The sequence below is a fragment of the Caretta caretta genome, chromosome 1, assembly GCF_965140235.1.
Source record: "Caretta caretta isolate rCarCar2 chromosome 1, rCarCar1.hap1, whole genome shotgun sequence".
In the NCBI taxonomy this organism is placed as follows: Eukaryota; Metazoa; Chordata; order Testudines; family Cheloniidae; genus Caretta; species Caretta caretta.
The window spans coordinates 194,661,409-194,688,258 of record NC_134206.1 but is presented as its reverse complement, the minus strand read 5'-3'; the positions used below and the strand labels follow the sequence as shown (position 1 = coordinate 194,688,258).

The 26,850-nt window shown below is 42.5% G+C and overlaps 2 protein-coding genes across 5 annotated transcripts in view; one reads left to right on the top strand and one right to left on the bottom strand.

Moving 5' to 3' along the window:
* The window catches only part of HHLA2 (HHLA2 member of B7 family), a 32,180-nt gene extending 21,151 nt beyond the window's left edge, over positions 1 to 11,029 (top strand). For 2 of the 4 annotated variants that reach the window (XM_048870755.2, XM_048870745.2), the window contains one exon: positions 2,432 to 11,029. In XM_048870755.2, coding sequence (XP_048726712.1) covers positions 2,432 to 2,565 — 134 coding nt within the window. In that variant the 3' untranslated portion in view covers positions 2,566 to 11,029. The remainder of the gene's footprint in view (positions 1 to 2,431) is intronic. The other 2 variants (XR_012664546.1, XM_048870763.2) reach the window with 2 other exon arrangements.
* MYH15 (myosin heavy chain 15) overlaps positions 9,611 to 26,850 on the bottom strand; it is a 69,575-nt gene continuing 52,335 nt past the window's right edge. The window contains exons 34-43 of the mRNA XM_048870696.2: positions 26,272 to 26,396; positions 23,658 to 23,773; positions 19,579 to 19,771; positions 18,433 to 18,636; positions 17,083 to 17,208; positions 14,712 to 14,882; positions 13,985 to 14,089; positions 13,122 to 13,217; positions 12,313 to 12,450; positions 9,611 to 9,756 (exon numbers count right to left, since the gene is read on the bottom strand). Coding sequence (XP_048726653.2) covers positions 9,739 to 9,756; positions 12,313 to 12,450; positions 13,122 to 13,217; positions 13,985 to 14,089; positions 14,712 to 14,882; positions 17,083 to 17,208; positions 18,433 to 18,636; positions 19,579 to 19,771; positions 23,658 to 23,773; positions 26,272 to 26,396 — 1,292 coding nt within the window. The 3' untranslated portion in view covers positions 9,611 to 9,738. The remainder of the gene's footprint in view (positions 9,757 to 12,312; positions 12,451 to 13,121; positions 13,218 to 13,984; positions 14,090 to 14,711; positions 14,883 to 17,082; positions 17,209 to 18,432; positions 18,637 to 19,578; positions 19,772 to 23,657; positions 23,774 to 26,271; positions 26,397 to 26,850) is intronic.

The following is a 26,850-nucleotide window of genomic DNA, read 5'->3' as shown; positions in this document are numbered from 1 at the left end:
TAGAGCACTGGGAGTTAAACCAGATTTCGGAGACTGCAGCAGGGAAAACGCTGCCCGGTGTTTACACTCTCAGCTGGAAGTGCACTGGCATGGCCACATTAGCAGCTCTTGCAACACCACAAAGAGCAGTGCATTGTGATAGCTATCCCAGCATGCAAGTGGCTGCAACATGCTTTTCAAATGCAGGGGGTGGGGTGGAATGGAGTGTGACAGGGAGTGTGTTGTGTGTATGTGGGGGGAGAGAGAGTGGGGTTTGGGGGGGGGGGCTGAGAGCATGTCACCGTGCTGTCTTGTAAGTTCAGACAGCAGCAGCTCCCACTGTCCCCCGCCTCTCTCTCATACTCACAGCAGCAACATTCCTCAGTAATGGCTGCTTTGTCCCGGAGCAGATAAGCATGCCCGCTGTCGGAAACGGAGCTTTCAAAGGGCATATCCACATTCCTACAGCCAAGTTCAAAACAATGACAAGAGTGGCCACTTAATTTAAGGAGATTATGGGATGTTTCCGGAGGCCGATCGCAGAGCAGTAATGCAACACCCGGGCGTTTCAGCCGAGGCGCAGCAAGCTTTATGCTTCTCGTGGAGGTGGATGACCAGGAGCACTCCAGTTGCAGAGTCCAGGCGCTCTAAGTGCCTTGTCAGTGTCGATGGGTCGGGAGTTAGGGCACCCGGGGTTGCTTTAATGCGCTCTAACTCGCAAGTGTAGCCAAGCCCTTAGATTGAGAATCAAACTTGTTTGCCTCTTGGCACTCAAAGAAATATTTAGCCTCCTCCCAACATTCCTATGTGGTTAGTGACTTACTGTTGGCTTTTCCCTAGTCTGTTTACCCCACTTGGATAACATAGCAGCTCTTACTTCCATTTTATAGAGCAGTGGGGTTTTGCTGTCCTCTTTGACTACCTGGCATCAGGGCCACCCAGAAGAGGGGGCAAAATGGGCAGAGTGTGCCCTCACTGAGTGGCACTGCAACCCCAGGTGCCAGATCACAATGCTACTTGATGAAATTTGACTCTGTGGTTCCTCTGTCACAATTATAAACCAGGAAAAAAAGGTTGCTTAAGGAAAAACAAAGATTCACTATTTGCTTGTGTGGTCTTCAGAGTCAAGAATGCAGCTTGTGGTCTCTGGTTAGTACCTCTCACCATCATGGTCTTCTGGGCAACTTGGCTGGTCAGGCTTGTGTAGCCTGTGGTTGTCTTTGTCCCCTCTTTCTGTAGGACCAGCTTTTGAAAGCAGGGATATTAGCCTTTGTTGGTGTTGTGGTGGTCCAAGAACACACATTCTTCCACCCGTAACCTTCAAGATTGCAGTTCTAGCTTACTGCACCCTATGGCACTTCCCTAGAGGTTTTCCGAGCAACTCAGGGCACCGTTGCATGTCTTGGACCCTCATGATGTGGTCCAATCTTGAGCAAGCTTGATCCTTGGTCAGTTTGGACATCCTCCCTTTAACTGGCAGTTTTTACAATAACCCATCATTAGGCCACAAGCATGTGTACTACAAACATATACAGAAAGTGAGGTAAGCAGGAGATGATTCTAAAGAAGCGATCTCACCCTGAAGGAGGAGAGGAGGGGCTACAGTTGGAGGATGCAGATGGCCCCAAGTTCCTTAAAAGGCCGTAACACGTTCATGAATATAGCTAATGGCCCAACAAACATCTCCTTCTCCTTTCAGGCAGGCAGCTGGGAGACCGACAATTCTGTTTTGGGGCTCCTGAAACAATTTCTTTTCTTTAAAACCCTTCCTGCAAAATCAATCAATCATGGTTTGAGGTTTCATCCTGATCTGAGACTGTTCTTCTTACAGAAATGCAAAATGTGTCATGGGAAGGGATTTCCATTTCCCAGCCATCTGTACTACCAGGTATAACATTTACTGCTGAGAGGTCCCGTTGCAAAGCAGTGGGGCTACTCATGCTAGTGAGCACTATATCTGAAGACAGTGTTTACAGGATGGGGCCAGTTGACCTTGTTTTTAATTAGACTGTTGTGGAAGTAACCAAGCCTTACCCCGCCGCCCCATAAAGCCACACATACAGGTCTGCCTTGAGACTGTGGCAGTAAGCAAAGGAGCATTTTCAGCGATTTGGGTTTCAAATGTACTTACCGTTTGAAAACTTATATTCTCTTAAAATTGCAGGATCTTAAAGCTTTTATTTAAAATTAAATTTCAATTTGGCGTTAAGATTACAATCATGTTAATTGAAAGAAAAGATTAGTTCCCAGCTCAGTTAGAAGTTTATGAATTATAAACGGGAAAGAAGTAATAGACTGATGCCCATTGTGGACTGTTGTGAGTATTAAGTCAAGCTTGCACTGCTGTGTATTTCACTTAGAAGGAGCACATAGGCTTTAAACCTTCTGAGACACTTGAGAAATGTTAACATCTTCTGTTTGTTTGAAATTAATATGAACTATGTATTTTTAGAAAAATCCTCACATTACTACTGGATAGCTATAGTGCTGCTGATCCTTATCATTGCCTTTGTATGCTGGGCTGTGAAGGTATGTATTGCTTTAATAGCTGTTTTTGTAAAATCCCCAAGAACAAGATGTGTGTAAAAATATAATTACTACTACTAAGGTCAGAATTTGGATGCTTGACACGCATATTTAATTTGGTTTAGTTAAGAAGCTGGCGAAAGACTGAAAATATAAAATCATAGGTTGTAACTAATATTCCCTGTTTCTGCTACTCCTTGTGGTTTATAGGCGGCCCCAGTGCCCCTATAGATTGCAAGCAGTGTCTGTGTTGCTCTGTCTTTTAGATGGTGGTGTTGTTGTCGTTGGTGGCTGAGTGATCCGGGGTAGGTCCCTTTTGCTCCACATATACCTAAGGTGTTTTTCTTTTCAAGAGCACACTGCAGCAAGCAGATCTAAAAAACAATCCCCACGTAGTCTCTACATTGAAAGAGAAGCTGCATGCAAGTATATCTAGCCTTAAACCTGGTAAAAACTAATCTAGATCCATCCAAGCTCTGTTACTGAAATGAAAAACCAATTGCTTGCATGCACCTCTACAGAGCTTCTCTTCCCCCGAACTCTTTCAAACCTTTCCTCACCCACAGATCCAAAGCTTTTAGGGATCCATAGGGATTGGGTTTGGTTTGCTGCAGATCCCAAGCCATCTAAGGTTATAGGCCCCTTCTCAGGGTATGTCCGTGCTACAGTGGTATAGCTATAGGTAGCTATTGGTACAGCTGCTGTAGTGTAGACATTTCCTACATAGATGGAAGGAGGTTCTTTGTCATTGCAGGTAATCCATCTCCCTGAGAGGTGGTAGCTATGTTGATGGAAGAATTCTTCCACCATCCTAGCTGCATCTACAGAAGGGGTTAAGTCAACCTAACTAAGTCACAGGATGCAAAATTTTTCACAGTGCTAAGTGATGTAGGTCGACTTAAGTTATAGGTGTAGACCCCGGGCCTCACTGTTTTTGTATTGCTTTATTCCTTTCCATGTGTTTAGTGCAATAAAGGAACCTGCAGGCTTCAATCCCTAACTCTCACCTAAACCAAATTCCCTTTAATATGGAATTCTGCTGGCCTATCAGGGAAAGATATCTTCTTATTACCTTAATTCCTTTTGTAAACCTTGTCTAACACAATCACTCTGCATTTCCTCCATGACAATAACTGTGGTGTATTGAGGACTGCATTAGAATGGTAAGCAATCACTTCAGGAGCCTGCTTGCAGGCTAGGGAAGGTCTGTAACAAAGTATGTGATGGGAATCAGTTTGAAAAGAGCCAGTTTAAAGCAAGAAGGGGTGATTTGTGCCTCCCTGTCTTAGAGTGCAGCCTGTTTTTTCCCTCTCTGGTTTCGGTTCTTGTGTATTATTTTGAATTCTGTGAAATAGAGCAGTGTTATGTTGCAACCTTCCAGCAAGATTATTTATGTTTTTATCTAATTTCTCTGTGTATCCTGTAACATAGTGGAGAAGAACGGTGTGCAGAAGATCGGGGGGGAGCCTATAAGAGAGCAAAGATTAAATGGCTGCATATGGACAGTTTACAGTGTAATGAAGGAGAAGATTTTGCAACATATGCTCAGAGTCTTGAACAGTATTTTTATGCACATGCTATTTCTTAACATTGTTTGTGTAAAACCACTTTTGTAACGCTTAAAAGTTTTCCTCAAGAACCTGATGAACTGGAATATAAGGACATAAAAGAGATTCTAAGAAGCATTTTGAGCCTCTCAATGTTTTTAATAAAAGGATATGTTTCACTTCAGAAACCAGATAGAAGGGGAAAGTATCTCTGAATTTTTGGCAACCCTGAAAAAAACTGTCCACTACTCATTGTTTTGGTAATGTTCTGAAGGAGCTCTCAGATGAGTCTGAATTAAGAGAGGTTGTTGGATGTTGTGTGTCACAAGGAACTGCCACTAGATGAAGACTGCTCTATTTGAATCCACACAAAAAAGTGCACTGAAATTTGAAAATAAATTGGCCTCATCATGCCAGGCTGGAAACATGGCCTCAGCAGTGGATTAAAGAAACACCACCACCAGTTCAAACCTCTCACAGGAGCCAAACAGAACAGAGGGAACCCTATTTCTGCTGTTTAGTGACACCACACCTGCAGGAGCAGCATTTCCTTAATAAGCTGCAGAGCAAGAAGTGTTTGAAGAAGGGACATGCCAATGGGCAGGCCACAGTGCACCAGACCCAAAAGGAAGCCACCAGTGTCTACATGTAGGAGCTACCATCCTAGTTAGGTGCCTGTCAGCTTCGAATGAAAGGATGCGTGAGCTATACCATTTCACAGAACTGTATGCGGTGGGAAAGGACAGACATATTATCCCCTATATTATGTTAATGTAAAGGTAAATGACGTGATATACAGGAGTGGCCATGTCTGTGATCTCTGGGGGTGGGAAGGTGGTTAGCAAAAAAAAAAAAAAAAATTCCTGGGTTAAGAGCAAGAGAAACTAATGTGCTTTGATAGCTTTACAATTAGGGGCAGAAAGGAGTGTTAGGCAGCCTCCCTGTCACTGTAGTTTAGATAGATATCTGTTCACCATTAGAGTTAATAGTGAGTGAAGGAAATGCCCCCTCCCCACCCCCCCATTGATGGGCATAAACTGGCTATACAGATTTAAATTGGATTGGAGTGTGATGCACCACATGCCAGAAAGAGTGAGGGAACTGAAAAATACAAAGCTGTGGGCTCAGAAAGAGGCATAACCGTGAGGCTGGTTGTGACAAGGCCTACGTTTCTGAATGTTAGACATGTGCCATATGCCCTGTGCAGGAGCCTGTGGAGAAACAAACAGTGACAAGCCCCCAACATAAACTTCCCAGTTTTTTATGCCAAGGGCAGTGATGGTACAAAATTACAGGGGAGGGATGAAGTGAGGGGGAAAACGTGGTAAAGAAGATATTGGACCTAATGGCACATTTACTCGAGATAATGAAGAGGTACATTGACTAACTCAGTATGATTACAGAATGTGGCCCCTGAAGCAAGAAGAGATTGTTTGGGTTTTTGTTGGCTGGAAGAGGAAGAATTGGTGCTGGAAGATGGTGGCCAAAAGAGGAAAAGTGCTCCTGCTGGCACGAGGACAAAGTTTGGATGGCCCTTTCTTTCCCTGACAGGTACCACTGGCCACAGCCTGCAGCAAAATGGCAGACCCTGCTGTAAGGTTAAACTTGTAATTTGGTTTTTATGGTTGTGTTTATTAATTAAGGAATTTACAGGGGAGGACTGTGGTGTTTTGAGGACTGTGTTGGAATTGCAAACTATTGGTTTAAGAGCAGGGTGAGGGTGATGCTCTTGTCCTGCCTTACCGTATAAGGGGGCTCTGTAGCAAAGCATGAGAGTGGCTTGGAGTCACTTTGAAAAGAGCTAGCTTAAAGCAAGGTGGGGAGAGTTGGGCCTCCCTGCTTTAGGGAGCAGCCTGTTTTCCTTCCTCTCAGTGTTTGGGTTTTTGTGTTGTCGTTCAGGGTTCTACAAAACACTGTTATGCTGCAACCTTTCAGCAACAGGATCTGTGTGTTTTAGCTACTTCCCTGTGCGTAGGCTGTGCACATAACAGAAATCAGGCTTGGATTTCTGAGCAAGAAAACTGTCTGCTGCTGTTTGCTCCTACTATATTCAGGGAAACAGGACGTTGGACCACACTGCTTAGAATTCAGAATGATAGCACATAAACTGCAAACCAACCCTAGTATCAATAGCAGTGTGGCTGTGGAAGCAGCGGAGTAGAAACACTCCTGAAATTGAAGGGTACATGCTCAGCTGTCCACTCTACCCCAGCTACACTGCTATTTATAGTGGCACTAGCTCTCTTTTAAGCTACTGCAAGGATGTATATGTGAGCAGGGGAATCACACCCCTAACTTGTAGTGTAGATTAGCCAGAGAAAGAGAAAACAGGCGGCTTGCCGAGGGCAGGTCTACACTTAAAACGGTGCAGCTGCACCGCTGTAGTGCTTTAGTGAAGAGAGTTCTTCTGTTGGTGTAGTTAATCCACTTTCCCGAGAGGGCAGTAGCTATGTTGGTGAGAGAAGCCCTCTCGCTGACCGAATGCTGTCTACAATGGCACTATGTCGCTAACGTAGTTCTACCAAAGTAATTCTGCAGTGTAGACCCGACCTTGCTTTAAGGTGGTGCTTTCCAGACTGCCTGTGGGAAGGTTGCCATGCATTGCTAAAGAGCCCCTTAGCCTGTAAACAGGACAAGGGAACCACTCAGCCCTATCCCCCACGCTCCCACTTTTACACTGATCGTTTACAATTCGAACACTGTCATCAATATAACCCTGTCAGGCCTGTGCCCCAAAGAAGGTCTCTTTCTTAGCTTCCTCCCAGGGCCACGTTCACTGCTTCATTCACTTTCTGGGCCAATCTGCTTCTGACACACACACACACACACTGGCAGCTCCATCACTCAATCCCCTGATTTTTGTAATCAGTCCCAGGGGAACCCCTCTTGTTCTGCCTGAGTTACTTCTTTCTCAGGCCTTCCCATGAAGTCTAATGCCTTGGGAGGTGGCTTGTATTGTTTCAGCTCTCCCTAAACCAAGGGACATTTAATTGTTCCCTCATTTAATGGGGAGGTGGGTGGACGAGAAGACCCCAGAGTGTTTCTCCATCCTTGTCATCTATGATTTTACTGCACTTGGCTAATAACAGTGGAGAATGCTTGCTTCTTCAATGAGACCTATATGGGCATTTTTGTTGTCGTTCCCATGCCAATTGACTAATTTTATATATCACGAAGTGTGGTAAACATTGTATTTGTTTTGACTTTCAGGACACAAATAATCAAGGAAAGAGTCTCTTGGAAGACTGTGTAAAGCAAACTTGCTCAGGAGAGGCAGAATAGTTGTCTGAGGTTTCAAATAAATAGAAACTTAGAACCAAGGCGAATTCTTTGCATTCACTTTTAGGTACGATGTGTACAGTTGCACTAGGAAACAAAAACAAGGAAGCACTTTAGCTGCACTGAACTATTAGCAACAGAACAAAACATAAAAAGATGGTTGAAAAGAGAGGAGTAGCTTGTGAGTGTTTTCATACAGACTCACTCTGGCATGCAGAAAATGTGACTGTAGTAGGTGTACTCAAAAACTGGCGCAGTTCTCAGGAAAAATGTTTGTCCATGCAGCAAAACAGCAAGAGAAGGCTGTGTCATGGTACACTGTATATTTGTAAATACTGACATTAACTAAGCCCCTTGTGGTAAATCTGTCTTAAAAATAGTTGTTAATTAGTGCTAATTAAATGTACTAGGACTGACAGCTTTGAAGACATCTACAATTGTATAGTTTAGGTATGCAAAGAATGACCATTAATTTTCTGAAGACCTACTAAATACAGCCATACATTTACACCTTACCTATTACTGGCTTAAAAAAGCCCAAAGAGGTGATGGAGACACAAATTATCTGACCTAGTCTCCCTGAAAAGGGGTATAGGCATCTCCTCAGTCACTGAAAATCCTTACCTGTATACTGAATTAATAATACTTTTGATGTTTTTAAGGGTGTACAGGTGGGGTCCTGTTTGTGATGCCTGTGACACAGAAATGGGAAACTATTGTCTTGAAATTAAGAGAGCCCACATTTTTAAGTCAGTTGTTGGCACCAGCACCATGTTGCCTTTACCAGCACCATTTTTTTAACACATTAGCATTTGGTAACTGATGTTGGTGACCCTGTATATTATTGTAATTCTGCACAAATCCAGAGCTAGGAGAGGCTGGAAATCATGACTTTTGCACATTTGATAAGGTACACTTTCCAGTGTTGGAGGCTAGGCTTGTTTCAGTTTATTTAATTTCTTGGGAATCTACCAGTAGTAGGAACTCATTTGTACATAATACTGCCAGTAATATCTTGTCATGAAAAAGTCAGAGGTTCCGTGCCTGGCACGTATATAATAGTGTAACATCAGAACCAGGTTTAACCCAAGATACCACTTTCCTGAAAGGCTTTTTGAACCCTGTTAATATTTAAATGAAAAACACACTCTGAGGATTGCCCCATATGCATCAGCACACACAAAGGAAAGTTTTCTGACATGCAGGGCTGCCTGAGTGAATATGGGAAGCAAAAGTAAATTATAACCTGGTAAAGGAAAACATTAATGGAAACCTAGAATTGGGTTTAAAGTCGAAACCTTAAAAAAAGCCACAAATAAAATTTGGTATATTACCCTAACTGAGGAATTAAAACCCAATTTTTTAATTTTAGATTTTTCTGTCTGCCAGCTAATTTTCAATGCACAGATGACACCAAAACCCCTCTCTCATTCTTCCTAAAACAAGTCCAGCTGAGGAGTCACATTGCCTTTTTTCCACGGTACACATCTGATGAAGTGAGCTGTGGCTCACGAAAGCTCATGCTCAAATAAATTGGTTAGTCTCTAAGGTGCCACAAGTACTCCTTTTCTTTTTGCGAATACAGACTAACACGGCTGTTCCTCTGAAACATTGCCTTTTTTCTGTCTGCTATCACTGTAGACTGTTCTAAAAAATGCAGGCCAATCTTAGTTTTGGAGCCATAGGTGAATTGCCCTATATAGGTTCCCATACAGTTTCTTCCTCACCTCTTCCCAAGATCCCACCACCTCTGTATACCCATGGATGCTTCCCTAGCTCAATTACCTTCTGTCCGCAGTCAGTTCATGGTGGTTTCCCATCACAGCTATGGTGAGCCAAGCCTCTAGTGGCCCATATTCCAGACATGGGAAGTCAACATGGTGAGCTGTAGCTCAGCTTTCCAAGAGGAGAGCAGGGGAGGGAGGGTTAGGAGGTTGTCAGTCTCTGCTCCGACATGAAACTAGTATGGGACTGCGGCTGACAGGCTGGATGTGAGTAAGTGGCTTAGGGCCATAAATGTGGAAGGCTGACCCCTGCACATGGGTAGTCTTGGTCACTTTAAAACTCTCTGTATGAAGAATGTTAACTTCAGAAATGTGAATGACTTTGTGTGTGTGTGTGTGTGTGTAGTTGCATTACTGACAATTAGGCTTTGTTCCAAGATAATGAGCAGGGCAGTCAGCAGGATTCAAGCAGTTTTTTTTTTTTGTTTTTTTTTTTTGAGCTCTGGGACCAGGCCTCAACAAGTGTAAGGGAAAGAAAAACACTGCAAAATCTGGTTTGGGTTTTCGTTTCATTTTTATTTCTTAAGGTGCCTATTCTACTGCTGCTTTCAACTGTGTAGCTCATCAATTAATATGAAGCATCAAACACTGTTCGGTCTTCAGTTACTCAGCGCACAGTGTATTTACTCCTCTTCATGAACCTGAAATGTGATTTTTGTGAGAAAGACAGTATAATTCAATTAAGAATGAAAACATTTACATCATTTCTTAAAGAGTAAATTCTCAAGTATCAGACAAAAGCTTCTATTCCCTTTTACCTATTGTATTAACAAATTCTCACTGGCATAAACATAAACTGGTTTCGCTTTCTTGAAGTCAGTGGTGCTATTACTGATTTTCACCAGCTGAGAATACTGCTCAGTTTCTTGTCCTGATACTATGTGTATGTTATTAACAGCTTATGAGTTTCATGCAGCACTGTTAGGAGGTACACCACAGTTCTGTGGTAATATAGCCCATTCTTTTGAAACTGTTCTCGCTAAGGGCTTGTCTATATGAACACTTAATTTGCAGCAAGCCGGGCTGTATATGTATCCATCACTACCTTCCTGGGCACTAAGTGTTTGTGTGGACCCTGCTGCTGTGCACTGAAAGGTCCCTAGTGCTTTTTGATCTTTCCCGCTGTGAAATGGGAGTAGGTCAAAGTGCACTAGGGAACTTTAGTGCAGGTAGGGGCACCAGTCATTTCAACCATGTCACTCCCCTCTTAGAATCCCTCTACTGCTACTGCATATAACTCAAGCTTAGCAGCTTCAGTGTTCCACATAACGCTGCCCTGTCCTACTTATCTGAGCTTGTCTTGCTGCACGGTGCCCTGCTGTTCTACGAAGGTTCTTATGGTGCACGGCATTCATCACAGGTGCTCAGATGCTACAATCAGTAGTTCAGTAAGCAACGTGACTACTGGCTGTCACATGTTTCTCTCATCCTCTCCTGAGGGAGAGAAGCATGCGCAAGTGGAAGCATACACTGCCTCTCTTCTGCTGGTGTTCCCACCCTCAGCCACCCATCTGTCAACTTCTCATATGAGCACCACCATGCCTTTTTCCACATTGCCTCGCTGCATGGCACAGACTTTCTGAGCTTATCTATAAGGCCTTTACCCTCTCAGCATTTAAGTTCCGCTTGAAGATCCACATTTGCCATGTGCCTTACAGTGAATTGGCTCACAAGGAAAACTGTGTACCCCATTCTCCCAAACCTCTATTTTAGACTGAGCTGCTTAAGGCAGGAACAAGGTACTTGTCTGTCAGTGGCTGATGAATGCAAACAATGGATGCTGCTATTAATAATTAAATTAAAATGTATTTGAGTTGTATTAAGAGAAGTTAGGTGTAAAAGTGTAAATTATAATAATTTATAGGATTAAATGAAATACAAGATGGCGTTTAATAAATCTATGCAACAGCTTGGCTTTGTGTGTAACATGAATTCATGGGACTGGAAGAACTTGGACATTCACCAGAAAAATGCACTTTCAGAAACTAGCAAGGGAATAAAAAAACCCCAAAGTTTAATTTTTTAAAAAAAGCTACACAACATTGAGGGAGCCACATTTTCACCCATAGTTCCAGCACCAGTACAGGGCCTAAAGGTATAGAAGGCCAAATCCTTAGCTGGCGTAAGGCAGTGTGGCTTCATCATCAAGAAAGGTATATCAATTTACACCACTGGAGGACCTAGCCCCGTATGATTTATTCTGGTGTGGGCAGGCAAAGGAAATTGGAAAAATCTTGCCATACAATGGATGTCATAACAGAAAGGAGAGGGTGATTGGATAAAGTCTCCTTTTTAAGTTCTGGGGAGAGAGAGAGAGAGGTTTTCTTTGTGCCATCATGGCTGGGGTTGGTCACCCGACACATGCATTTCTAAAATCTTGAGCCTCAGAGTTTAGATTATGCCTCTAAGTCAAGTGGACAAAGATCATTCCAACTCCTTGTTCAATGCCTCATATGTGGATGAGGAGCATACTTGCACCTGTTACGATTTGGGTAATCAAAGGCTCTCTCACTCTTTCAACTGCAGGTCACACCACATCCCCAAAGGTAAGAAATTTGGAACCTTTATTCAACAGCTTGGTGGTAAGTTCCCTTTACTCCAAATGCAAACCCACATACAAATATTAATAAAATATGAATGACGTAGAGTGCCTATACAGCCAATCACTAACACCCCAAACTGCAAAAGCTATCACCCTGCACTGAAAGCGCAGTTTCAAGATGAGGGTGAAATTGTGTGTAACCAAAAAATCTGCCAGTGCCATAATCCTCAGGCTGCACTGTGTTGTGGAAGAGGCCCTACAGGACAGGTAGAAATCCATGGTACATTGCAAGAGACGATGCTTTTGAATACCCACTATCAAAGAATAATATTTGATTATGTATTGGCAAAAACTCTCTTCGAGTTACAGCTGCTCAAGTAACAAAGTTTGTATTGGGATATATTAAGGACATGTTTCTTTGGCAGGTTATAAGGTTCAGGTCACTCTCCCAAAGTTTTTCTGTAATGTAAAAAAATAGAAGGCTGCAATAAAAGCTCACATTTCAATCTGGTTCAGATTTATGATATGGAATAATTTTCCTATCTCGTATAGTACTGATGTAGAGCTGTGCTGATCAGTTCTCCTTCCTCTGCGTGTATGTGTGCACATGTGTCAGTGTGCAGAGACTCACTTATTCTGCAGAATAACACCATACCTTTTTTATCCCAATATCTCTTGTCTTGGTCCTCAGTTTATTAACTTGAGATTCAGCTATTTCAGCCCGTTCTTCAGCATCATCCAGCTCATGTTGCTGCTTCCTGTACTTTGCAAGATACTGATTGGATTGTGCTTCCTGGTAAAACAAAGGATTAGACAAATTTTTCCCTTGTAGATTTGAAAACGGTGATCTTCAGTACCAGGCAAGGTTCAAGTGTGTGAGACTAAGCGGCAAATATCTGTGGGGCTTAACCAACCTTTGCGATGCAAACATTGAGTCAAATGCTTTGCTGGTTCCACCATTACTCCCCATTTTAAGGGAAACTTTCAGGATGGGGAAAAAACCCTTCTAACGTGGAACTACGTTATAGTCATTTTTCAGTAATCACCGACTTAGTGGGTTAACAGAATGTCATGAAAAGTTTCACTCTGGTTGATCCAAACCCCTTGCCCAGGATACACAGAAAGACAGCTCCGGAAAACTATATCCATACACAACACCAAGTGCAAGCTGCTTAAGATGGAACGGGTAGGGAGTGTACAGTGTAAATCAGTACTACATAGATCTTCAGCTAAGCTGAATATATTTAATAAAACTGCTAAATGATTTTTAGTATATGAAGGCCCTGAGACCCAGATCCTCAAAGGTATTTAGGTACCTAGATCTCATTGGTTTCAATGGGAGGTGCCTAAATGCCTCTGAGGATGTGAGCTCAAATGACCAAGGATGCAATTGTCAGTGAGGGCATTACTTGATTAAATTTAAAAAAAAAAAAAATCCATGTCACAACTGTTCCTGTCACTTACAGCTTCCTCAGCTTGATGCTTATAGCTTTTCACTTTTAACTGCAGCTTATCGATCAGCTCCTGCATCCTGGTCAGATTCTTCTTATCTTCCTCTGCCTACATCAAGCAAACAGAAAAAATGCTTTAATGGTATGTATAGGCAGAAGGTATGAGTATGTCACAAACTGAGTAAGTTTTGTGAGGCAATTATTTCTATCACATTGGAAATTTAGGACTTTGAAACAAAACAGTTCAACTAGTATCACTATGTATAGAGATAAGAAAAATATTCTAGTGGACTGACCAAGGGTATGTATTTGTTTCAACGGTAAAAGCAACACAGAGCAGTGGAAGGAACTATCAGGAAATATATTTAGAAAGTATCAAGCATAGTGATACAGACTCCCTAACGAATAATGCAGAGATGATGAAGGACATTTCTACTCTATAGAGTAAAAATGGTACCCCAGTGCATATCTTCTCCCTGTGCGTGTGGAAGTTTATCTTTTTATTCCAGTGACAAAAGTAAATTTAATCTATTTTATTCTGGTTAGTAGGGTCAATACCTGAGTGAGAGAGCTGGAGTCTCCTTCTCATGCATCAAGAAAAATGGTACCTACGGATGCTCCTTGACAGGTTTAAATAGCACCGTGTTAAAAATGCTAAAGCTCCAACTCCACTAGATTAACAATTGTTTAGGTTAATTGAGGGTAGCATTGGAAAGTGTTTTTCTAAAATTCACTAGCACAGACAAAGCTTTTGGCAGTGCTCATTTCCACTGGGAGAAGGATGCAGCTCAACACTGTATTTGAAAGAAAACATTTCCTCCAGGGACCCACAGTTTAGTATAATACTTAGAAGGACTGGGGTTTTTGCTACAGTACCTGATAAGTCAGCTCCTTTATGCGTCTCTCATATTTGCGGACTCCTTTCTGGGCTTCTGTATTGCGACGAAGTTCATTCTCTAGATCATTTTCCAGCTCACGTACCTGCAAGAGAAGAAACATTATGCAATTCCACATGTTTAAACATCAAATAGTTTAATTTACAGTTTAAGTGATGTTCATCTTTGCAGGACCCTTTGTCACATATCTCCAAGTATGTGCTTCAGCAGTAGACCAAAATTTCCATGTAGATGTTGGTTTTCTACCCAGTTTATTATGCATTTTTATTACATAATGTTTATATTGCACTAGCAGTTCCAATCAGGACTGTAACCCCAGCATACTAGAAACTGTACAAACATACAAATACTCCAAAGAGGTCACAAGCTAAGCTGGAAGCATAGAGGCTTTTCCATTTTCAGACTTTATGCCTTATTTTAAGCATGGACTTCATCATATACTTGGTGTTGGCTACAACAACCACATTGCTATGCCAACCAAGTCAGGTGATAAAAGGGAAAGATGGGTCCATGTGGACCTCACACCTGGCCTAGGTGTAACTCTTAAAAGAGTTTACGCTTAATATAATCTCTAAAGAGTTCTTTCTACTTTATAGATGGTCCCTAAGCCAAGGTCAGAAGTGACTGTGTCCAGAGCAACCATATTGTCTGAGTTTTATGAAGTATCTTCTTCTTTGGCAGGCCTATAAACAGGACAGAAAACCTACCCTGGACTCCAGCTTTTGGATCTGCTTCTTGCCACCTTTCAGTGCTATTTGCTCTGCTTCATCCAGTCTTTTCTGTAGATCTTTAATAGTCTGTTCCATGTTCTTTTTCATTCTCTCCAAGTGGGCACTAGTATCTTGCTCCTTTTTAAGCTCCTCAGCCATCATTGCTGCCTAAAATACAGATAAAACATCACAGTGAGGCCTGTTGGACTGTGGAAGAGGCTTGTAAGAGAAGTGAGGGAAGCCCCACTGCTTGTATCATTTACACTAGACTGAACAAAGTACCAGAGAGTACTCTGTAGAGAGTTGTCCTTCACAAGCAGATTTGATGGACAGACAATGTGACCTTGTCATAAATATAAAGGGAAGGGTAACCACCTCTCTGTATACAGAACTATAAAATCCCTCCTGGCCAGAGGCAAAACCCTTTCACCTGTAAAGGGTTAAGAAGCTTGGATAACCTCCCTGGCACCAGACCAAAATGACTAGTGAGGAGACAAGCTACTTTCAAAGCTGGTGGGTGGGGACAAAGGGTCTGTCTGTCTGTGTGATGCTTTTGCCGGGACCAGGTCAGGAATGCTCTTCAGAACTTCTGTTAAGTTAGTAAGCAATCTAGCTAGAAATGTGTTAGATTTTCTTTTGTTTAATGGCTGGTAAAATAGCTGTGCTGAATGGGATGTATATTCCTGTTTTTGTGTCTTTTTGTAACTTAAGGTTTTGCCTAGAGGGATTCTCTATGTTTTGAATCTGATTACCCTGTAAGGTATTTACCATCCTGATTTTACAGAGGTGATTTTTTACTTTTTCTTTAATTAAAATTCTTCTTTTAAGATCCTGATTGCTTTTTCATTGTCCTTAAGATCCAAGGGTTTGGGTCTGTGTTCACCCATGCAAATTGGTTAGGATTGTTATCAAGCCTTCCCCAGGAAAGGGGGTGTAGGGCTTGGGGGGATATTTTGGGGGGAAGACGTCTCCAAGTGGACTCTTTCCCTGTTCTTTGTTTAACACGCTTGGTCGTGGCAGCATAGGGTTCAAGGACAAGGCAAAGTTTGTACCTTGAGGAAGTTTTTAACCTAAGCTGGTAACAGTAAGCTTAGGGGGCCTTTCATGCAGGTCCCCACATCTGTACCCTAGAGTTCAGAGTGGAAGGAACCTTGACAGACCTAATAGGTCTTTTCCATCTCTCTCTTCTAATTCTGTGATTTAAGATCTAGCTTCCTACTTCAATACCTGTATATGGCTTTTCTGTTGAGTAAAACTGTGCCATTTGTTACACACATTTTATACAGGCTGTACTAAAAATGGTCTAGATGCAATGCTTGTGAAAGTTGCTGGGCTAACAGGCCTGAAAGACCAATTCTCTATTTATCCATAGAATAGGTAGAGTCTGGGCAGTGTTAGGGAAGCTTCCCCAGTCTGTGCCGGCAGTGACTGTGAGGTACCACATCTAGGGACGAAGAGTTCAGAGGCCATGCCCTATTGTGTCTTGGGTCTTTCTGCTGACATTGCTAACAGCGGTGCAATGAGTCTATTTCTGAACAGACAGATATGATAACACCAAGGTCCAGCTACATATTTTGGATAGGTCACTGTACAGCCATCAGAAGATAAGTACTGTGCTGGAGTTGAACTGGTGACATCTCCCACCTCCGAAGGAGATAGACCAGCTGAAGAACAGTTGGGAAAAAAATACAGGAAGAACTTCCTCCAGGAATTCTGGGTGTACAACACATAGGGATTCAACACTGTGAAACCTGGGTCCCTGAATTTCACATTGTTTGCTGATATAACCCTTCTGGCAACATTGATTTCTCCACTTCTGCTGGAGCTGAAACAACACTAGCTTGACTCCTCTGCTCTCCAAGAGAGGTCTTCGATCTCTCTTCTCTTGACCATAGTCTTGTGCTGAGAGTAGTGTCATGTGGATCCCACATCTCTGGCCGGCATCTGACTTTAAAATTACTCTTTTGGGAATCTGGAATGTCCCCCCTCCAATCAGAGCCTTTCTTGTGATCTACGCAGCTGCCAAGTGGAACTTGGAGGGTGGGCTCCCAACTGTCTCAGCTTGTCCAGATGCAAAGATCTATTTGGAGGTGACATGACCCAACCCAGAGTTTCAGGATCAGCAGATGTGCCCCTTCTTGGAGAAGAGAAATTGACCAAGGAGAAAATGTTTCTCTTTTCCTCCCTCCAACCTTTTCTGCACCAGGGCAGCATTAACCCCTTTCAGCCAGCTCTGGAGCCCACTGAATAAACCGTTCCCCCTCCACCCCACCCCATAGCCACAGAAATGGAAATTCAGGGGGCACGAAGTGTTGTCAGAATATAGTGCTATACCTGCAAAAAGGGAACAAGCAGCCAATCTACTTACATCGGTGATAGCTTTCTTGGCTTTTTCTTCAGCATTCCTGCACTCCTGTATAGCCTCCTCTACTTCATTCTGCATCTGAGAGATGTCAGTCTCCAGCTTCTTCTTCTGATTGATAAGGCTTGTGTTCTTTTTGTTAAAAAAAGGAGGGGAAAGATTATTAGGGACATAGATAAATTGTTGAAGTCCTACAACAAACCTATGACCACACGTCTATTTTTGCAGCTCCCTAGACTTCACAGGATACAGTATCTATTAACATGGTATGGGCCTGACTTTATTTTTTAGACCATCTTTAGATTGTGTGTATTTTATCTTTTTTAAAAAAGTTCCCAGAGCTCTGAATATCCGTATTTAACAAACAAAATGGAACTAAACAAAATAATTCAGCCAAACACTGAAATAGGGGACTGGTGCAGTGTTTTCAGCTCTGGTCAATGAAGGTCCCATATTCAGTTATTCTAAAAGGTGATTAAAGTGGAAATCCAATATTGTGGCTGCAGTTCAGGAGGTAGCACATAATGTGTTAGCAGCACAAGTTTTGCTAATGCATGACAAGCTTTCATAGCCTGCTGGTATTTAATTATTTAGAGATGGGCTCATAGGGGTTTGGAGTGGACATCCTAGTCTGTGAAGACACAGCCTCCTAGAACCTGCTAAGAACTACAGTCTCCACTTAAGGAGGTAACAAGCAACAAGGGCAAATCACTTATTTTATCTGCTCTCCCCATCCCAGCCCTCATCAGCCTACCATTTGATGGCCCTATATTGATGAAGATCTTTGATGTGGTATGGAGCCACTTGCTGCCAGTTAAAATGTACTGTCTTGCTCAATGTAGCTATACATAATGAATGGATTTTGCATGTTTTACTGAAGGCTTCTCTAAGCAGCTTGCATAAAAAGGTCACACATACCACTTCCCCTGACCCCCCCATCAAAATAGCGTCCATACAATCCACAAACCCAACTGGGTTTTAACATTGCTGCGTGTAAACACTAGTAGTAAGATAGTCTGAAATTCTATGACACCCTGTGAAGAAGGTAAAGACCCAATTATCATCTGACTTCCATCTTTACCCTTTCTAGGAAGTGTTTATTATAGCAGGCTAGATCACTTCTGCACTGATATCATGATGGGAATGAAGTATAATATGGGGAGAGAGAGAGAGAGACTGACTGACTCATTTTCTTTAGTGGAATGAATGAAACTTCTCTGACAAATGATGGTCGGTGGTTATGGCATTCATATCCTTCTGGCATGTGCAATCCTTAGGTTTCACTACTGCTGCTTGTTGAGACTAGTGTACACAGCGCTTAGGAAACCGCTCCCCTCCCACTCCTTGAAATCCAACCTGGGTGTGGAGAAGGTTCACACGTTCAGTGGCTTCCAGTAGCTCTTGCTCCGCCAGCTTACGCCCACGTTCAGTCTGGTCTAGCACGGCCCTCAGCTCATCAAGCTCTGATTGGAGAAGATTGTTCCGCCTGTCAGTGACTGCCAGCTGCTCCTTCAGGTCTTCATTCAGGTGTGCTGAATCATCCATCTGCACTTGCAGGTCCTGGAGCAGAAAGAGCAGCATTCTCACACACTCGCGTGACAGGACTTGAGCGTAGGGTGACCAGATGTCCCGATTTTATAGGGCCAGTCCCAATATTCGGAGCTTTTTCTTATATAAGCTTCTGTTATGCCCCACACCCTGTCCTGATTTTTCACCCTTGCTGTCTGGTCACCCTACTTGAACTCAAGTCTTTGCTGTTCAATGCCAAAGCCTCTGAAAGTCTGTCTGAACAATGCGGAATGGAGGCTCATCCAGGAGGTCTCGAAGCTGGTTTAGCTCCTGCTTAGAAAAGTACTGCAAAGACCTTCCTCCCTCCATGTTGTGATTCACCCCGGCCTGCTGTGTTGGGGGCATGAACTGAATCTTCCAAGTCAGTGGTGGTTTCAAGTGGGGGTATTTTGTGGATTCATCCTCTGGGGAGCGCAGGTGAGGGATTAAGGAGTCTCCAGGAAATCTGACTTTATGCCCTGACTAGGAAACTATGTGGCAGAGGCTTCTGGAGAATTAAGTTAAATGAAGCTACACAGATAATCTGGCCATTCTGACTCCCTGTCAAATGGCTCCTCCTTTCAAGGACCCATCAGCTGGGGACAGGAAGTCCCTTGTACTGCTGCTTTTCCCCCTCACAGAGGGCTGTCTGTTCATCAGGACCCTGTGACCCCAGGGAAGAATCTGATTAAATTTTTATCAAGCTCTTTGAAGATGTTATAGGCTAAGAAGTACTTTATAGCAGACACACACCCAGGACTGGCCATGCGCTGCATGGCACGCGAACTGCACCTAGTCTTTTGGAACACAGTCTCAGTTTGTACTAATAATAATTGCTGTAAAAGCACTTGCTCTGTGTGTGTGTGTGTGTTTTCTGTTTGAATTGCTACATATTAATAAAACCCAGCCCTTGCTTGTGGTTGGGTAGTTCTGAGTAGCAGCTCGATGGGGTACCTTTATTTGTGCCTGCAGGATACGTGCAGTCTTTGTTGCCTCTGAGGCATGCCTGTTGGCATGGCTGAGCTGGATTTCCATCTCGTTGAGGTCCCCTTCCATCTTCTTCTTCAGCCGGATGGCCTCATTTCTGCTCTTGGCTTCAGAATCAAGGGTGGACTGCAGCGAGTCTATGGTACGCTGCTGGTTTCTCCTAATTTTGGAGTAATATTCAGAAGACATTATAGGGGTAAGGAAATCTTTCCCCTCCCTCCCCAGAAGTTTTAATTACCTCCAGTAACATTTTATTTCCTGAAAGAGTTGCATTTTCAGGAATGAAATCATATATGGATGAGTGTATACAGCAGTAGTACATAATGACCCATTGTGATCACTAGTTCGGTCTGCTCCCCTCAAAAAGCTCCTGATCATAGTCAGAGTTTAAGGCCAGAAGAGACCACCAGATCCTCTAGTCTGTCCTCCTCTATATCACAGGCCACCTATACCAATCAGCACCCACACACTAAACCCAACATCCAAAATTAGACCAAAGTATTACAGCCCAGAGGAGGCTAGACTATTATGTGCCACATAGCAAGCCACATCATTCCCCTCTTCTTCCTCCCATAAATGTCCAAATAGCACCTTTGAGGCTATTACACTGGGGAGGGTCACAAATTCTTTCTTCTGGGTTTGAACGCAACAAACAATACTTAATTCTTGGCACTACTTCAGTGCTTTACATCTGAAGCTCTAGACGAATTTTGTACCATTTTGTACAGGCATTAACCATCAATCAATACTCACACCTCTGAGAGGTAGGCAAGTATTCCTATTTTATATATGGGGAAACAGATACTGAGAGGTATGTAGTTTGTCCCTTGCAATACAGTGAGTCATTAGAACTCAGGAATTCCTGATTCTGAGCCATATGCTTTGAGGTTTTGGCAGGTTCTTCATTATCCCCTCTCTCTACCAGGAAATGATTCAAGGAATTGTAAGTGTCTGATATTTGCTGAATTTTTTTAAAGGGCTTTTGGCAGTTACTATATTGACCCATAGTTGGTCTGTTTCCTGTCCTTTGTTATACAAAATAAGTGCTGAGATTCATATCACTCACAACAACCCCAGAGTTCTCAGGAACAGCCCAGCATGTCTGGGAATTGTTCCAAGTCTCACATAATCAAAACACCAAACCATTATTCAGACATATCAGGGATGGAAAGCACCTGTCAGAGACCTCGGAGACATTGCAGGACTGTTCCCTATAGCACATTTTCTAGAATTTTGCCCAATTTACTTCTAAAGGAGAGGTTTCAAAGTAGCAGCCGTGTTAGTCTGTATTCACAAAAAGAAAAGGAGTACTTGTGGCACCTTAGAGACAAACAAATTTATTTGAGCATAAGCTTTCATGAGCTTCATGCATCCGATGAAGTGAGCTGTAGCTCATGAAAGTTTATGCTCAAATAAATTTGTTAGTCTCTAAGGTGCCACAAGTACTCCTTTTCTTTTTTCTAAAGGAGAGTAATTCCTCAGTCTAATAGGGCTCACTCAAAGGGGAAAAAAATAACCCAAGGAACAAGAAAACCCTTGCTTTCATCTCCTTGCTTCCTGTTACATCCCCCTCAATTCTCAGATAATCCCTTGTCCCCCTTGATAAATCTTCCCCGTTCTGTCTCTGCTGAGCCAAACTGCACACCTTTGCTGGTAGCTCTTCATCTGCCCTCAAAAGTCAATTCAGCATTTTTAGTGCTTTTTGTATAAACTCACGACACATGGATCTACGTGTTGCTGGCAGCGGGCTGCCCAGAACTAAAGGTAGTGTTGCAGGTGTGGGCATCATGGGGACCTAAAAAGCACAGGCTACAGTAAGGGAGAGTGGGATGAGTGCAGCTCCCCTCCCCCCCTTCCGCTAACAGCAGAGGGAGAACTCCCCGTCCAGTGCTCCTCTCTGGCGGCTTTGTCTAGAGCTCTGGCTCCTGTCTCAATCTATTTTAACCACTGACAGAGGAACTGTCACCTGCCTACTCTGCAGTGTGATGCCTCTGTGTGACCTGTCCAAAAATCACTCTCTAATGTCCATATCACACAGCTGACTCAGTCACGCCCACACTTCTAAGGTTTCTTCCACTAGAACTGCTTTCCAGGCTTCTCCTGCCCACTGAATATGTATTGCTGATGATAGCTCTTCTATAGCGCTTTTCCTCAGTAGATCTCAGAGCACGTCACAAAGGGCAATGTCATTACCCCCATTTTACTCATAGGGAGACTGAGACTTACAAAGGTGAAGCAGTCCAATGGCAGATCTGGATACAGACCCCAGATCTTCTGAGTCCCACTGTGGTGCACTATCCACTAGGCCACCCTGCCTAGTAGTAGCTTTTTATTGCACACCACATCATTTCTGTTTTCATTTACTAGCTATGTTCCTTGATTTAGTGCCCTCCGGTTGCTCCCTGCTCTCTTTTTTCCTAGTAGTCCATCCAGCTCACCAACCACATTCAGATCCTTATGTCATTATTTCCCCTCCAAGACAAGGTCCCTGATTCTATTCATTTGTGGGCCGTACTTTTAGGAATGTTCCTCAGAACCCTGTAGTGCTGCTTCCAGGCATGTACCTGGGGAGCCAGCACAAAGATTTCCAGGGTGCGTTTTGCAACTTTAAGGGCCTGCTGCTTACAATGGAGTAGAACCCCATGGGGAGGGGAGGCTGCGATGGCAGACACTCCACAGGCAGAACAGTAATTCAGTGTAGGCCTATTGGTGAACATGTCCACAGGGATCTTAGTTAGAACCGAACAAAATTTTTTCAACAAAAAATGACCGGTTTTCAAAATCAACCACTTTTTGTGAAAAGCTTATACTTTCTCACAGTTTTTTGGTTTTTAATCAAATGCTGAATTTTCAACTCTTCCCCCCCACCCCCCGGTTTCTTCCTTCATTCCTCTTTGCTCCCAAATATGACAGAAAGAATGATTTCTAGATGGATTTTTTCCCCCTTTTGCCACTAACTTTTCAGAACGTCTTTAACTTTGGGAAAATTACAGAATTACAGGAAAAATGAAACTAACTCTAATTTCTAATTTCCCAAAAGGGTGGAGAAGCTTTTAGAAGTTGCAGGGTGGCAAAAGGAAAAATGAAAGCAAAAAGTCGAAAAAAACGGAAAGAAATCTGGATATCAGACACTTTCTATTGCACTGAGTGGCAAAAAAGAAACAGGGAAAACACTTTAAACATGTCAGAAAAACTTTTAAAAAAACCCAAATTGTTCCATTTTGAATCCTGCAAAAAGGAAACAATTTAGAAGTTTTGAAATGGTTTTTCCATTTTTCAACCAGCTTTAGTCTCAGTGTTGTAGCATCTTCTCAGATGTGGCACCATAAGCAGCTGCCTACTGTGGGGCAGTTCTTGGGCGGAGTGTTGGAAGGCATTAGTGTAATAGCAGCCCTTGATGCTAGTGTTGGAAACAGACTAGTGATGCACACTACAGATTCTTTGACTTAGTGGCTCTCAAGGTCTGCCTTATACCCCCGCTGAGTTGTGTTATTACCACCACTACACACACAAATGATGGATTTGTGTCTGTGGGCAGGTGTCAGGGAGCTTTACCTTGTGTTAAGTTGCTAGTGAAGATAAGCCTTTGGCCTATCACTAGGCATGCCCTTATATCTATCAGGAGAATGTGTCGTCTTTGTTTGGCTAATCTACCTGGTTTTCATATGCTCTCTTACTGCATTCTGAGTCATGATACTGCAGCCAGGATTAATCCCTCTATGGAACACCCTTCCCTTTTAGGTAAACGGAAGAAACTGTAAGTATTTTTAGGGATGGCCAAACTGGTTAGAAAAAGTGGACTGCATCCAACTCTGACCCACACATGACCCATTTAACAGAACAACTGTTCAACGGTTGGTTTTGTTTTTAGCTTTGCACATCTCTGTGCTTCCTTCTTTGGCCAGAGATGAAAATACCGAAAGCTTGCAAGAAACTTTATTCCAGCCAGATTTCCAGGATGATCAGAAAAGCTGGCAGAAGCCTTGAAGAAACGTCAGAACTTCTGAGTTTCACCAATTACAAACCATTTTCTCACTGTATAGTACCTAATGTTTTCCATTTCCTCCTCCTTTTCTGCCAGTTTTCTTTCAAACTCTGCTTTAATCTGAGAAATTTCAAGTTGAAAACGAAGGCTCTTGCTTTCTTCATGCTCCAGGGCTCCCTGAAATAAAAGGCACACAACTGAACAAGTCTCTTAGGCCAGAGATCCTTAGACTTTTTCAAAGTATGAATTGCAACATTGAGATTGACCCTGGACACCACCTCCTCGTTCCTGACTGTCTCCTCACCCATCACCATCTACCTGTGGCAACTACAGTTGCTTCTTGAGAAAAGTAACCTGGCTTTCCTAATGTGTTTACCTATCTTTTAATGCCATTTGGCAGCTGAAAACATGAGCAGTCACCTCTTCAGACTACACATGGTCAAACAGTTTGAGAACTGATGTCTTAGGCCTTGTCTACTCAGTTTTTGTACCAATACAAAAACTGTATACAGACAAGCTTTACACAGTAATGGTAAAAGGGCTCCATCCTGCTCCCACTGAAGTGAGTGGCAAAACTCCCAAAGACTTCAGTGGTAGCAGAACTCAGCCACAGGATTGTTTGCAAAACCTCTCTAAATCTGTCTTTCCCCCCCACCTCCCCATCAGCCTTACATCAATAGGTACATGTGTTTGCTGAAATTAACTATCCTCATTCACATGATCATCAATACTATACTCCTTGCCAAATCTTGTTCTAGAAGCATGCATGGCTCCCATTGATGGCAGTGGGATCTGTGTAAGTGAATCTCTAACCTGACACCAAAAGGAAGGGAAGGATGAAAAGTATCAGGTTTTCATGACAAAATATGTAGCTATCAAGATCTTCCCCTTTTCCATTAAAACCTGTAAGGAAACTATCTGGTAACCTCCTATTTTAAATCCCATGACTTTTGTTTTTGTTTCCCCCCCATAAATTGCGATCAAGAGACTTTACGTAATATGGTTAAATACTAAGGCCCCAGACTTGCAGGTCTTACTTAAGCAGAACTCCCATTGAAGTCAGTGGGAGTTCAGACTGATTCCTGACTGAGCCAAAACTTCCTCTGATTTAAACAGGCAGATTAGCTGGGTAAGGATTGGGTACTTGTGAAGAGAGTAGTCACTCATTGATCTACATTTGTCTCAAGAGATATCATCAATAGAATAATGACATACAAAAGACACAGATAAGCAAATTATTCCTTATTTCTGGTCACCATGCACCATCTATATTCATTTTAACAAACACGCCACACTAATAAACCACCAATGGTAACAGCACACAAAAGTACTGCACATTAAAGCAACAGCCAGCAGCCGAGATTCACAAGAAAAAACCTTATTAAAAAATATTGCACTCCACAACTGATTTTTAAATAAGATACATCATCATTTTGGGGATGTAACACAAACTTTCCTTGCACTCATTAGCCTGATCTGCTCGCAGACTTAGAATTCTGGGATGTATTCCACATAATTCATGAAAGTCAGGTGTGTCATTATAACCCCAAGAACGGATGTATTCTCTCTCATGAGATAAATATGTACACTGCACATATAATCACTCTCAGCACCCCAGAGCTCTGGAAAAGGATGCTATTTTCTCCGCTCTGATTTTAACACCTGTCTACATGGCCATGAAATCCCTGCCAAGTATAAAACATCCTGTAACAGACCAAAAAAAGTTACACATATTTAGTGTATTAACATTTTACAGTTATTTGGTTAATTTCATTTTTGCAAACATTGTTAAGAGGAGGGCAAAAAAAATATTGACACAAAAAATTCAACACTTGACTTTAATGAAAAATCCCCCGCCACATGCTATATTAGCCATCAGACACTGATGCACCAACCTAGCCCCACAGTGTACCAAAACCTCAAGAAATCTACAAGCTGACCTTTTAAATGAATAACCAGGAGCTGATTTCCACCTGGCCTGTAATGAATTTTGTAGTGCTGGTTCACTCTCAGAAATTGAGGTGGGTCCTCCATGTATGTATGCATGCCTGTCACTGCAGAAAATTACTGTGATTTTTACCAGACTCCTTTGGGATTTAAAGATTTTCTAAATGGCCTCTTTTCATTTGGGTTTATGAGACTGCTACTCTTGCTTAGCAGACTATCATTGTAGGAAGAAAGCAGGGCACTAATCTCAGTGCAATCCACAGTGAGACATTATTTACAATAAAACTTCATAAAGTTTATAGCTTTTAATGCTCAAAGAGGAAGATGAGAGTTACGAATTTGCTGATGAATACAAGATATTTGGCATACTCAGTAAGGTGTTAAATTGGATGAACAAAACCACCACTCGTGGCAGCTTGCATTTTAAAAAGTGACTGGGAATTTGGATGCTCCAAGCTGAGCTGCTTTGAAGAGGCCTGATTTTCAGAGGAAGGGTTTCTTGCAGTTTCTGAAAATCAGGTCACTATAGAGGTGTCTCAGTTTGGACACCCAAAAATTGAAGCTGCCAAAATCATGTTACTTTTGAAAATTTAGGCCAGCAAGATTGGTGTGTAAATACAGAGGAGCAGAGAAAGATCTCCTAATAATAAGCAGTAAATTTTTGCTGTGTGACTGAGAAAGTGATGCAGCAACAGACAAACCTCCTTCCCTCCCTTCCTTCCTCTTACCTCAGCTTCTTCCAGGGCTAACTGAACTTCTGACTTTTCTTGTTCAACCTGTTTCTTGATTTTTTCTATCTCATGAAGGCTCTTGTTTCCTTCACTAATCTGATCAGTCAGATCAGAAATCTCCTCTGAAATGACAAGAAGAAGAATTTAGTATCAGAAAGTCCCAGAAACATAGTACTGTACATACAAGTGTAACATTATGATTTTACCACCTGGCACAGAGAGTGATTACAAAAATCACCTTCCAAATAACTTGCTAAAGGTTTGTCTATACACAGAAGTTGCACTGATTTCACTTAAATCTGTTTAATTAAAGCAGTGCATCTTTTGTGTGGGGACTCTCCACAACTCGTTTTAAACTGGTTGTAGCAGTTTAGCAAACTTGCTAGTTTCTGGAAGGGCTCTATGGTGGCAGATGACAGAACAAGGAGCAATGGTTTCAAGTTGCAGTGGGGGAGGTCTAGGTTGGATATTAGGAAACACTATTTCACTAGGAGGGTGGTGAAGCACTGGAATAGGTTACCTAGGGAGGTGGTGGAATCTCCATCCTTAGGGGTTTTTAAGGCCCTGCTTGATGAA